This window comes from Colossoma macropomum, unplaced genomic scaffold, assembly GCF_904425465.1.
Source record: "Colossoma macropomum unplaced genomic scaffold, Colossoma_macropomum, whole genome shotgun sequence".
NCBI lineage: Eukaryota > Metazoa > Chordata > Actinopteri > Characiformes > Serrasalmidae > Colossoma > Colossoma macropomum.
In genome coordinates, this window is record NW_023494800.1 from 11,519,755 (window position 1) to 11,533,548 (window position 13,794).

Consider the following 13,794-nt stretch of genomic DNA (forward strand, 5'->3'; position numbering starts at 1 on the left):
ACAGGGAAGCAGCATAACAAGCGAGTTGTATAATCACCCATATGCTGAGATACAGGCCTGAACCTCTACTTGGGACCCTTCAATCCAGTATTTGCCAATATTTGATGTGTGAAAGTTGGCCCAGCTCACCATTTCTCCACTGCCACACAGTTGAAGTTGGAAATTAAAGATAGCAGCAAGTTAGCAGTTTGTGCCTTTGGAATGTCATGGAGGAATGGCATGGATAGTGGACTGCAGGATTTGTGCCAGTGAAAGCTTCAAGCAGGAAAGCTGTTTCTTCACACTAATGGATGAATTCAGCCTTTAGGTTTGATTGCTCGTTTAGCAGCGCACAGGCAATCTCCTGGATTGTGTTTGAAAGGAGAGCGTCTGCCATTCAGCCGATTAGGATGGCATTGTAAATCAATGCTAATTGCATCTTATGGAATGAAAGGAGCAGCGTAATCAGTGAGCTGTATAATCACCCATATGCTGAGACACACCACTGAACCTGCTTAGAACACGGCCCTTCACACCAGTGGTGTAGTCCTAAGAAAAAAAAGTGGCTTTACTATAAATCTGTGCCAGCCCAGGGCAGCCGCTTCAGTTTTATACATACATACGTACAGTATGCAGGCATTTGAACACATCCTAGTCAAAGTGTTTTGTTAATTTTCTGAGTGAAAATAAGTTAACACGTTCTCTACAGGGAACAACCTTGAATACAGTGTTTTTCTGCTAATTTTAGTAGCTTATTTGCTAAGTTTAAAATATTGGAAAAAATTAAACTTACATGTAAATTGCAGAGGATACATTTTATGTTTCATTCTTTTTCCAGGATGTTAAACTCAGCAAATAAACAATATTTATACATTAAAATGTACAGAGGTGCGTTTTCTGTATGTGAGTATTTTAACTTACAAAATTACCAATTGTATGATGTGATCAGGGTGCCCAAACATTTGCATACAATTGTATGTGTGTATGTCAAGCTATAGATACAAAGAGAGGGAGATCTGTATTTTATATGACTTTTAAATGTTGAAACATGCACAATTATTCATTTATGCAATGCATCCACTTTACTGTACAATACTGGAGTATGCATTGCTGTGACTGTAACTCAGTGCGTCTCTGGTTATTGGCAGTCTGATTCACAAGCTCACCTAAGCTACTTCTCTGTTGTTTCCTCTCCCATCCATCCTTTTCTGGATGGACACAACATGAGTAGACCTAAAAATACAATTGTATAAACCTCTTTTTGAAAGTCTGACATCAGTAGCCCTCATGTTTTCTGATTTTGGCGCTAAATTTTTACAAGAGTACTTGTTAAAAGCCTTAACTGCTGAAACACTGTCAGGTTCATGTTTCACCTAGCTAATGTTAGAAAACTCTGATGCCCAAGGTTAGTTAAGGTGCTGTGTTAGGATGCTACACTAGCACATCATTCTAATAGAACATTGCATCTTAGTTGCAAAAACGTTTCCTGCTTATGTCAGTAGTATCAGAATCAACATCCAGCAGAGTTTTTCATTCACAGTTGGTCTATTTTTTTACTTGAAATCTGCTGAAGACTCAAACGTGGTGGTATCCAGTTGTGATATTCACAGAAACAAAAATAAATAATGAAATAAAAATGACAAATCAATCTGTTTGTTATTCATCATATGAAATTGACCTATTAGACTGTGGTCAGTGCTGCACCTTTGATGATTTTCCTCTCTTTGACTTGGGATTTGCATAGTTATATACCTGTAATTACATAGTTAATTACATAGTTATGCAATGAATTTCCTTTACATTCAATTTAGATTCTGTATTCAGGCTTTTGTAAGCTCATTTGTTATTTGATTTAAAGTGTAAAAGTAAATATCTCCTCTTCTGCTTAAAAATGCAAATGTAGTATCGAATGAAAGTTAACATTATATAAGATCACTACATGCTTCTGTTATCGCTATCAATAACTGCAACTTCTCAAGAGTTAATAAAACAGTATGGTTGTGTGATGGATGTAAATGCATATCACGGTAATTTTGCAAAATATTGTCATTCTGGTATGAAAAATGGGCCTTTGTAACATTTTTAGTGTTTTTATCAAATGAGCAGCGCCTAAAGGGAAGAATTCTGTGATACAGAACATTATGCTCCTGATATATCGCCCATCCTGACATCTCAGAGAGTTTAGTGTTTGTAGGTGAGTTCACTGAGCAAATGCAGAGAGTGGTCTGGCCTGCAGGCAGCATGAATTATTGACATGGCACCTCCAGGTGTTTCAGTGCAGTGTCAGTGCTGTATAATAATGAGGATGGCCTAGTGTCTGCGCCCTGCCATAACAGAGTTTCTATCTTTCTATCAGGTGTTTGGAAACATTGAGTTAAATGAAGAGGTAGCCATCAACCACCACAACAACTTCCGCACCTTCTTTCAGGCACTAATGCTGCTGTTCAGGTAAAAAAAAATGCTTTTTGCAGGTTTATGGTGGTTGGGTTCAATTGACTTTTGGGGTAAAGTGATGCAGTTTTGAAAAATTTGATAAATCAGGACAAAGTAATGGATAAATATTAGAGATGCAATATGGGAATTGTGGGCCAATGCCAATTTCAAGTATTATTTATGTACATATCTTGCAATTCCCATACTGATACATAAACACTTACAAAATGTAGAAATTGGATTAAATCTCACTTTATTAGCAGTAAAGAGAAATATTATAAAAAAATATTTTTATAATTTAATATCATATATCTACCTGTCTTCAGTATTGAGTGCGCCTAGGAAACGTTCCCATTTGCATTAGAGGGGCTAACAAAGTCTCAGTCATTGTATATTCCACTAACATTAAGAAAAATGCTGCTGTTTGTGCCAGCTAAGTGAAACCAGATCAATTATACATACAGAAAACAGTAAGTGGCTATTAATATTAAGGCCACTGTCAATAATCATCAATAAAAGATAAAGTGTTCCCATCTTTATAAGATGCTGGATTGCAGCTTGTACATTTGAATTTCCTCACCCCATTTTCATCAGGGCTGTGTTTCTGGACACAGATAAGTCCTTTCTAGACCAAAAAGGACTTACAGGGGAGAATGGCCATTGGAGGTGCTTAGTTATATATGCTGTGAGCATCTAAAATATCTAAAAATATTTGTATTATTTTTGTGTTGTGTATGTGAACATCAGGAGTGCCACAGGTGAGGCTTGGCATGAGATCATGCTGGCGTGTCTGAGTGTAAAGCAATGTGACCCGCTCTCAGGCTTGGGGAAAGAGTGTGGCAGTGATTTTGCGTACTTCTACTTCGTCTCCTTCATCTTCCTCTGCTCATTTTTGGTAGGTGGACACACACATACATTTTTCAGAGTTTTGGCTAATGGCAGCTTAAATTGCAATCATAAAAACAGTTAAACTTACAGAAATGTGTTTATTACCAAGTACACTGTCAATTAGCTTCCATTATTGTCTTTTCCAAATTTAGCAGCTTTAATGTGTGGATTTATCTGCACAACACTGGTACAACCATGTCTTGTCATATATCACTAGAAAGCTTGTCATGTAGAAACTAAGTGGACTATCCAAATATATGTTTCATTTGTACTAATGACAACATTCACACAAATGAAGCATATTTTCTGAGATCCCACCACGTGATGCAGTTCTGAGTCCCATTCTTAAAATCGTTTTTCTCAAAATCAGCTTTTATCTAAAAATCTCTGCTTCTGGAGTAGCAACATTCAAAAATGTTACATGATCACACCTCACCCTCTTCTGAAGGATTTTACAGAAAGAATTTACTGCTAACTGGTGGATTTATGCTAGAGTATAACTACGAAAAGACCAGTAAACATTTTCATATTAAGTCTTTTTACAGTAGCCGTAAAATGCAGTTTTAGCCTGTTTTGGGTCCTTAGCTGAGCCTTAAATTAATTAAATTTGATAACTAAAAAAACCAAAATCTTATATTTGGAATTCATATATCTGGATTACTGGCAAAATGGCCACTGGGATGCTTGCAAAAAGTAGTTAATCACTAAAAGAATGAAATCCCAGCAAACTGTCCTGTTTCCACCTAATGAAATAAACATTTCTTACAATTCTAACATCATCCAAAAGCTAGATTTGTGGTTTTTAATGCGTTTATGTAATGTAGAATTTTGCTTATGTAGAATATGCTTATATTTGATTAGATAACATTTTCATTTACATATTTAAATGTAATTTTTTTTTTCAAACTTGTAAGAACATCAGTAAGCATTTGGCAGAGATTCATTATGATGTCTGTTGTTTTTAAAAAATACCCTATTCACATTCCAGGATATTAGCTTAACCTCTGTCTGCCGCATCTGAATTGTATGGTCAGTTATCATGGACAGTAATTTCAGCATATTTCCATGAGCTTAGAAAGCAACTCAAAACTCACTTATAACAGAAGACAGTGGGAAGTTTCAGCATCTGCCCATTGACATCTATTATAAATCTGTTTTGAGTCCAAATGCTGGAATATTTCTTTAATTCTTCCCCTTCAGATGCTGAATCTGTTTGTGGCTGTCATCATGGACAACTTTGAGTACTTAACTCGAGACGCCTCCATCCTCGGACCTCACCACTTGGACGAGTTCATCCGGGTCTGGGCCGAGTACGACCCTGCTGCCTGGTATGCATCACACACACTCCTGAGAGTTAGTCCCTCCTTAACAAGAGTGAACAGCTTTAGACAGAGAGTTGAAGTAAAACGGAATAGGTCAGACACTGAGCTGTGGCCCTGAGTGACCATGGCACTAAACTAAAGCAGGACTCCAAGGATGTGTCTATGCTGCCACATGTAAATCTGATGTTCTGCATGACGACAATGAGACTTTTTGTAGAGCTGACTGGTGTAAAGCCTCTGTTGTCTGCTTAGCTTAAACCAGCTGAGCTCAGACACACATAGCATTGCGTAAAAAATAAATAAAGAGCTGTTGGTTTATGTCCTTTCAGAACTGTTTGAGAATGTGTAGTTTTAACAAGCATATAACTGCATTGCTGGTTCCTATGTCAGACTGCTCACTACAGAAACACCTGTTTCACTGTAAAAGAGGCATTTCACCAACAGAGTACCTTTTTGTCCCACCATAAATCATACATTTTTAAAGAATGCATGCACAGATTAGAAAATAATAAAAAGTTGTACATTACAAAGCCCTTTGTCATGGCATGGCTAAAATAAAAATAAGCCCCCCAGAGCTCAGAAACAGAATTCAAAAACAAGCAGCTCTGAGCAAAATATATATTTATTTATTTATTTATTTTCTGTTCTTACATTCTAGCCTCAACATAATGTTGATAAACCAGCTAAACAAAATTGAAATCAACTAAACAAAAAAAGAACTGTATGCAGGTCTAATATAAAATATAAAATACTACGTATGTAAAGGCATGAGACTCCACAGTTGTGTTTCTATCAAGAGCATACACACGTACATCTTCTGGAATTTTACTGTTCATAATCAGTAAATTAGACCTGAAAATAGATATACAGCCACAAAATAGCCCATAATAACTTACCAAAGGTTGTTATAGTCAAAATAAGCCCATGTGCAACGTTAGCAAATTTCCTGTTTAAAAATGCATAGACATGCTAGCTGGCTTTACATTTTCTCGCATCATGACAGGTGATACAAACAAAATCATGTAAGAGTGCAGGGTATATAGCAGGGTAAAGTACAGTACAAGAGTACGGGGTATAAAAGGAGCATCCAGGAAATGCCTATGTGAATGTCCTCTATGAGCAACAGTAGGTCGAAACTCAAAAAAATGCATAGACAAATAGTCCACCTGTTTGCAAGGATTTTAGGTATTTCATGCTCTACAGTGCATAAAATTCTCAAGTTTTAAGGAATCTGTAAAAATTTCTGTTCATAAAAAGCAAAGCCAAAAACCACACCTGAATGCCCATCCCTCAGATGGCACGGCTTTAAAAATCAGCATGCCTCTGTGATGGATATCAACTCAGGGATTCAGGAGTACTTTGACAAACCATTGTCATTAAACTCTTCATCTCTGCATCCACAAATGCAAGTTAAGACTATACTCTGTACAACAGAAGCCATATGTCAGTAACGTCCAGAAACGCTGCTGACTTCTCTGGGCTTGAGTTCTTTTGAAATGGGTTAATACACAGTGGAAACGCGTGTTGTGGTCTAAAGAGTGAACATCTCAGATTATTTATGGCAATAAGGGTTCTCTGGGCTAAAGAGGTAAAGGACCATCTAGGTTGTGACCAACATGAAGTTCAAAAGCCAGGGTCTTTCATGGCATGGACAATAAAGGCACCGAAAGATATACATGTTTTAGAGCAACATATGCTGCCTTTTAGATGACATCTTTTTCATGGATGTCTATGCTCATTTTAACATGAAAATGGCAAGAAATATTCTGTAAGTTTACAACATCATGGCTGCATAATCAGAGGATGGGGGTGCTAGATGCAAAGTTTGTAATTTAAACATCAAACATTGTGTTTTTATACAGTTTTCAATTTAATACAGGTCAAAGCGAATGTACTAATTACTGCTTTCTGTTTTTTTTATTTATTTTTTTTTTGGCATTTTGTGTACTGTCCCAATTTTTTTGGAGTGGAGTTTGTATAATCTAAGTACAAGAATATGACATACATGACACATAAATCTGTAAAATGACATGCTGAATGAAATCACACTAGACATGAAAATCATTTGAGAATTTGAAGGTAAGACATAAACAATAAGCTGTTGGGCTAGACAAAGAAAAATAATTAATTCATTAATAATAATAATAATAATTATTATTATTATTAACCGCTAAAAGAGATTTCAAGGTAACATTCCTGTTGTTAAAGATGATTACATTTTCTGATGGATTTTTGTTCAAAGCAAAATACTGTTCATTTCCAGTTTCCAGTTTCATTCCTCAAACCACTTTGAAGAGCTGCAGACAAAAGCAAGGTCATTTTTTTGCATGGGTCAATAGGTTCAGTAACAGGGTGGAACACACAATGTGGGACATAGGAGTGTAAATAATTTTACTCCAGTGTCACTCTAATTTTAACAAAAATACATACATAAATACATAATGCAACTTTAAAATACCAAACCTTGTCAAAAAAGTAAACAAAAGACTTTAATTTAAAGAGAAATGATATATTTGAACATTTTATGGTGGGCCAAATAAGGGTACTGTAATGGTGGAATGTCTCAAAAAAATGTAAGACATGTATTGTGGCCTAACTTATGTCTGTTTTTTGCAGCGGAAGGATACGCTATATGGATATGTACAGTTTGTTGCGTGTTATTTCGCCCCCACTTGGCTTAGGAAAGAACTGCCCTAATAGGGTGGCATACAAGGTTTGAAATCTTACACACTGCCCCTGAAAAGGGCAGTGCTGTAGTACTAATTAATGCCCATAGATTGCTTGGTTATCATACTGACTGACCGGACATCTTGACTGGATTACACCCTCTACTAATTGAAATATGGGTAACCATGGAAACTGCAGGAAACAAAGCCACATTGCATACTATGTCCCGCGCTAATCCTATATGTCCTCAGTAAGCACTTCTGCTGTGTTTACTGTCAATATTGACAATTTAGAAGCCCAAACTAGGCTGTTCCTTGTGCAACGTGAGCTTTGTTTCTGTGGGTTTGATTGGTTAGTCAACTTTGTCCGTGCATGCATTGCAAAAAGACAAGGACAAGGCTGTAACCCCGTTCATCATCCAAGCCTGACCTCCCCATTTCGGCCTTGTGTTTCTTCTTTTGCGTATTGGATCCATCTCAACACACAGTGGGCAAGATGGCGTCTCACAGCCACAGCTTGACCTCAAAACCTCTGAATAGTGATCACTCAAATAATGACTGTTTCTTACCTTCTGATCATACTTTTCTTTTTATTTTCTTTCAATTCTCCACTGGTTTTCCTGCTCCCTCCCCTCCATATGTGATCTTTTGACCTCTGCACGTGGGTGCCACCTCCCTGTGAAGTGGGCACATATCCTACCTCGATATGTACGAAATGCTCCGCCACATGTCCCCTCCGCTAGGTTTGGGAAAGAAATGTCCGTCGCGAATTGCCTACAAGGTAGACCAACCCACCCTCTGTTTCTCACCCAAACCCACCAGCCGTCACTGAGCTGTTTCCGCCTTTTGTGTAGCTGCTGTTCTCTCGCTGGATAGTGTCGCAGTCAGTCTTCCTGTGCTGTAGCTGTGTCAGTAGCTTGTCACTGTCTTTTTGTCTTGTGCTTTTCTGCCTCTATGTGTAATTGTAACTAGTGCTGCAACTGGCAATTATTTGATTGATTGACCAATTGAACCATTATGCCTTCTGTCATTTCCTTTCACTTCTTCCCTGTGATGGTACCTTCACCATTCCATTCTTGGCTACAAGCAGTTTCTTCTTTTATGGTGAAAGAAGCCATATTGCCCCCTACAATTGACATTGTCAATGACTAGTTGACTCTCTCAACTAATCGTAGCTGTTTAATGGAGCGTCAGCGTGATCAGCACAGTATAGAGGGCAGTTGAGTGAGCACCTGTTGACACAGTGACTTTTTGCTGAGGATTAGTGATAGTATCAGTAGTTACACTATCATGATAGTTACACTGTGTACAGTCACAACCATAAATATTTAGATGTCAACAAAGTTATTGTTATTTTAGCTGTCTACCACAGCATATTAGAGTTGAAATTTAATCATGAAAATGAACTCAAAGCTCCTTCAGTATTTACATCCAAATCAGATGAACAGTTTAGGAATTACAACCATTTTCATAAATGCCACCTCCTTTTTTAGGATCTCAAAAGTAATTGGACAAACCAGAATTATCATGTATTAAATTGTCATTATTGGTATTTAGCTGCAAATTCTTGGCAGTCAATGACTGCTTGAAGCTTAAACCTATAAAGATCACCTGAATGCTGGGTGTCTTCCCTGGTGAAGCTCTGCCAACCCTGTACATTCCTCTTCTTTGCATTTAAAAGTCCTGGGCTGCTTTAACAGTATGCTTCAGGTCATTGTCCATCTGCACTGTGAAGCACAGTCCAGTGATTTTTTAAGCAGATAATATAGCCCTATACACTTCAGAATTCAACCTGCTGCTTTTGTCAGCAGTCACATATCAATAAATATCAATAAACACAAAGGAACCAGTTCTGTTGGCAGCCATACATGCCCATGCCATAACACTACCTCCACCATGCTTGACAGATAAGGTGGTATGTTTTGGATTATGTGCAATATGAAAATGGTTGTAATTCCGACATCATTCACGAGATTTGGATGCAAGCACCCTCAGATTAAAGCAAAGTCTGCACTTTTAGTTCATTGAACTCCAGTATGCTGTGGTAGACAGCTGAAGTAACAATAATATGTCTATGTCCAAATATTTATGGACCCGACTATAGGTGTTCTTTAGATTTTTTTTAATAAATTACGTCTCTTTTTTTCTTACATGGACTTACACTAAATCAATAAAAACATTAGTCATACCATAACAGTCAAACCACACTGTATACATGATCATATCTTAGTTAGGCTAGCAACCTCATTTGGAGTAATATTATGCTATTGGCGAGCATGTAAATGTAGTTACTGTGACCTCTGTTGTGCATCATTAAAGAAAAGAGTGAAAAATTAGGCTGCAGGAACGGTTCCTTTTCCAGAGAAGCACCTGTTTCACTGTGCTGGCCCAGCTTTAGCTGCTCTGCCCCTTTGAGAATGGCCTTTGGTCATTGAGTTTCCTCACCCTCTTCCAGCTGTCTAGATGGATAGAGTCTCAGAGTGAAGGGATACGAGCGGCTGTCTGCCAGGCAACTCTCCAAGGCCAAGCCATGCGCGTGTGAATGTGCCTGCGCGTGTGTGTGCACGCATGTGACGTCCTCCAGTGAGCTTCAAAACCCCTCCCACCATCGCTTTAGAGAGCAGTGAATTGATTTGGAGGAAAGAAAAGAAATCGTGCTGTAGATGTGCGTTCAGTGAAGCGAGTCGTGTTGCCCCCCCCCAATCCTTTTGCTCTCGTTCTCTTTTTTTCTTGTTTGTTGTTGTGGAAATGTGTCTTTCCAGGCAGGCCCGCTCTAATGAAGGCAGCGCTGTGCTTTAACCGTGCTTTAACAACGCAATCTAACTGGATACCCAGCTTTCTCCTCTGTCTCTCTTTCTGCTTGTCTCTCTCATTTTTTCTTCAGTTCTGTCCTTTTTGTAACCTTTGAGTGTGATACGGTATATGTTTCCCTTTTATTTTGTGTGTGAGTGGAACATGTGCATGTGTTGAGGGCAGCACACTATATCATCTATATTGTGATACAGGCCTTTGCAATAAGCAGGCTGCAATATGCAAATTAACCTCTTACCAGTCTGTGTTCTGTGGGTGTTTTGATGGATCAAGGCATTCATGTAATCCAACAAAAGCACATTTTATTGGTCAGAATAACGCAGGCTTGTGTTTTACACTTTTATTATGTTTGTGTATGTATTTAAAGGGCAAATTCATCTTTTTTTTCCCCATAATTTTTACATATCTCAATCTTTGAGATGAAAACATTCGTAGTCATTCATTGAGTCATTCAGAGTGTTTTGATGTGAAATGGTGCATTGGAGAGAAACATACCAGCTCAGATTTCTTTCCAAAAATATAGATTGAAAAAAAAGATAAACCGATTGAAGAGGAATTTTACCTATTTTACCTAAAATTTCAGCATAATCATATTTTCTTTTCAAGGGTGGTGATGGGCACCATCTCTACAACACAGATATTTAAATGTCTTAAATATGCAGAATCCTGCTGGTGACACCCCATGTAAACTGTGAACAATTTTGACTCTGTAAGTTTCTCTAGGATTGAGTATTTCATGTCAAGCCTCTCTGAATGACTGTGTATATCTTTACTTTGAATTTTGAAAAATTAGTTGAATTCCCCTTTAAACAACGAAGACCCTACACAGAAATAGAGCACAAAGTAAAAACAAAACTATATATTTTTGAATGTGTCACAATACGTACACATAGACTTGTGATGCTCATATTTTCTCCATATCGTGCAGCCCTAGCATATGCATGTGTGGTGGGGGGTGGTCTTTCATGGCTCTGTGGACTGGGCTGTAGGTAGGCCTGTACGCATCATGTCCCTTTCCCCCTTTTCCTCTGACTCTGTCTCCATGGTTACCACAGGAGGCGATGCTCCTTCATCCCTGAGGGAAGCTCTTCTTCCCCTCACTCTCTCCTGGCTTTGTGAAAGTGCAAGAAAACACAGTCATTATAGCCATCTTTATCATCTTTAACACTCATCTAAGTGATTCATGACTGACTGGCCCCGCTCTGTATGTATAATCTGATGGACAGTAATCTGACGCCTGTGTGTGCAGCTGTGTTTGAATAGAGAGAGAACAAGTGCTGTAGACTTTTAAGCCTGCATTTCCCTGATCAGTAGCGATTGTTTTATGAAGCGAACTTACTTGAAGCATATCATCGCTGTCATAAGTAAGCATCGAAACTTTTTGTTTTCTTTTTTTTTTTTTAACACTAGTTGAAAGTTCCCATTGCCATTTTTAAACTGTTCATGGCGAATCAAGTAACAGGAATGTCAAAAATCCAACGTTTTAAGTTTAAATAAAAACAGAAATTCATTTGCAGATAGTTTTATGCAACTCAGTTAAATGCTTTGAATTAAACAGTGCAAAGCAAAATAAATAAATTAGATGAACAGAAGCAACATTTGACATCAGTTCAATCCTAACAACACTTCAAATCAGCTTCTGCCCTGTTCCACTTTTTACAGCTTATATTAAAGTGCCCATGTCCTAAATTCTTTGTCCATAGGTCCATACATAACATATATGTGGGTTTATTTAGCTAAAACAATCCTAATTTATTTTTACATCATAACTTTTTATATTTTCTAACCCTTAATACTTGCTACTTTAAGGCACTCTGAGCCTTTAATACAGTTGTATGCAAAAGTTTAAACACCACTGGTCAAATGACATGTTTTGTTGATTTTCTAAGTAAAAATGAGTTAATGTGTCCTCTATGGGAAACACACTTAAATATGGATTTGTCTGCTAATTTTAGTGAACATTTCCATATATTTGTTAAGTTTAACATTGGAAAAAATAAAACTATACCATAACTTTTACACAGGTCACGTTTTATGTTTGTTTTGTTTGTTTGTTTGTTTGTTTGTTTGCAATGTGTCAAAATCAGCAAAATAATGCATTAATATGTGCAGAAATGTGTTCTCTGTAGAGGGTGTGTTAACTTAGTTTCATTTAATAAACAAAAAAAAATCAACAAACAAACTTTACATCATGCAGTAACAAGCAATTGAGCTAGTTTCCATTGCTTGTTACTACATGACCTGGGGAGTGAATGGTATGTTTTGAAACTTTAACTTTGTTTAAATATGACATCAAACTCCTTATTTCATTAAAGCAAGGAAAATTGGTTTCCTATATGTGGGCCCTTTAACAGATTAACAAGAAGATTGTTTTTCTTCTCCTATAAAGTTAATGTTTCGAAGGTTTCAGCTGTTCTAAGGACAGTGAAGAAATGTTCAGCTCTAGCAGAAAGCCACAGCAGTGAACTGAAAAAGGCTGAAGCAAGTGATGTGAAATAGTTTGTGAAGTGTTGCACCCACATTGCAGCAGATGCACTGTCCATTGTGTGCTACGCATCTCCTGTCTTCATTCTCCTTATTCAGCATCTGCATGAGATATGAATGCTCTCTCTCTCTCTCTCTCTCTATATATCTCTCTCTCTCTCTCTCTCTCTCTCTCTCTCTCTCTCTCTCTCTCTCTCTCTCTGAGATGTCCTAGAGAGTCGTCTGCTGTGCTGGGTTGAGCACATAAAAACATTTCTATAAAAGGTTTATTTCCCATAAGATTCTGCAGCTTTAGCTCCTTCTATTCAGAAGCATCTGCATATCAGCACTGAGCTCTTTCACCCAGCACATCCAGCAGACTCTCTAGGAAGTCAGTACGTGTTCTGGTCTTTGCTGTGTGGCTCAGTCACGTGTGTTTCTGATGCTGATGTCCTCATGTGTGCGACTCTCCGCAGCGTTTGGTGAGGATGAACATGCCCATTGCAGATGACAACACTGTTCACTTCACGTCCACGCTGATGGCTCTCATACGCACCGCCCTGGATATCAAACTGGCATCAGGTGCGTGCCCACTTCATGCCCACTCAGCTCCCAGCACTGCGCCACCCACTACCGGCCATGACGTACCTCGCTTTAACCAGTTGCTCAAACGCCTCCTACCTTCCCCTCACTTGCACTAATACAAAAAAATCAATGATTTCTTATGGGGATGTCTCGATCCTATAGAAAATCAGTATCAGTGCAGAATGAGGCATATTTTAATCCAGTTAACACTTAAATGCCTATTTCTGCCATGTGATCTACCTTTTTCCATTAATAATGCAATTTCTCAGTGCTGTTACTGCATTTATTTTGACATGTAAAGAACAGAAACTAACAAATTTGTAGAATTTTATTTGGTTTGCCTCAATAAAACATAGGAATATAAGTGACACATCAGTTGTACTTTACAGTTACTCTGATGAAGGAAAACAGTAATAAGCATTTACCAATCTGAACTGTGCCCTGAATGGTTGCACACGTTCTCTCAAAACAATTTAACAACTTTTTTAACAACATTTAAAAAGGTACTGGGCTCTTTGAGTACATATGTGCAACTACTCCTACTTCCAGTCCTTTTTTGGACTATTTTATCTGATTGCACTCTTGAGATTTGCAGTAGTGAGCAGATTTGTCTACAAACAGACCCCAGAGTGGTCTTCAGCCGCTGC

General features: G+C 37.9%; 1 protein-coding gene across 1 annotated transcript in view; it reads left to right on the plus strand.

The window, feature by feature from the left end:
- cacna1bb (calcium channel, voltage-dependent, N type, alpha 1B subunit, b) overlaps positions 1-13,794 on the plus strand; it is a 230,221-nt gene that overhangs the window by 195,794 nt on the left and 20,633 nt on the right. The window contains exons 39-43 of the mRNA XM_036587925.1: positions 2,336-2,427; positions 3,160-3,307; positions 4,501-4,628; positions 7,239-7,335; positions 13,039-13,144. Coding sequence (XP_036443818.1) covers positions 2,336-2,427; positions 3,160-3,307; positions 4,501-4,628; positions 7,239-7,335; positions 13,039-13,144 — 571 coding nt within the window. The remainder of the gene's footprint in view (positions 1-2,335; positions 2,428-3,159; positions 3,308-4,500; positions 4,629-7,238; positions 7,336-13,038; positions 13,145-13,794) is intronic.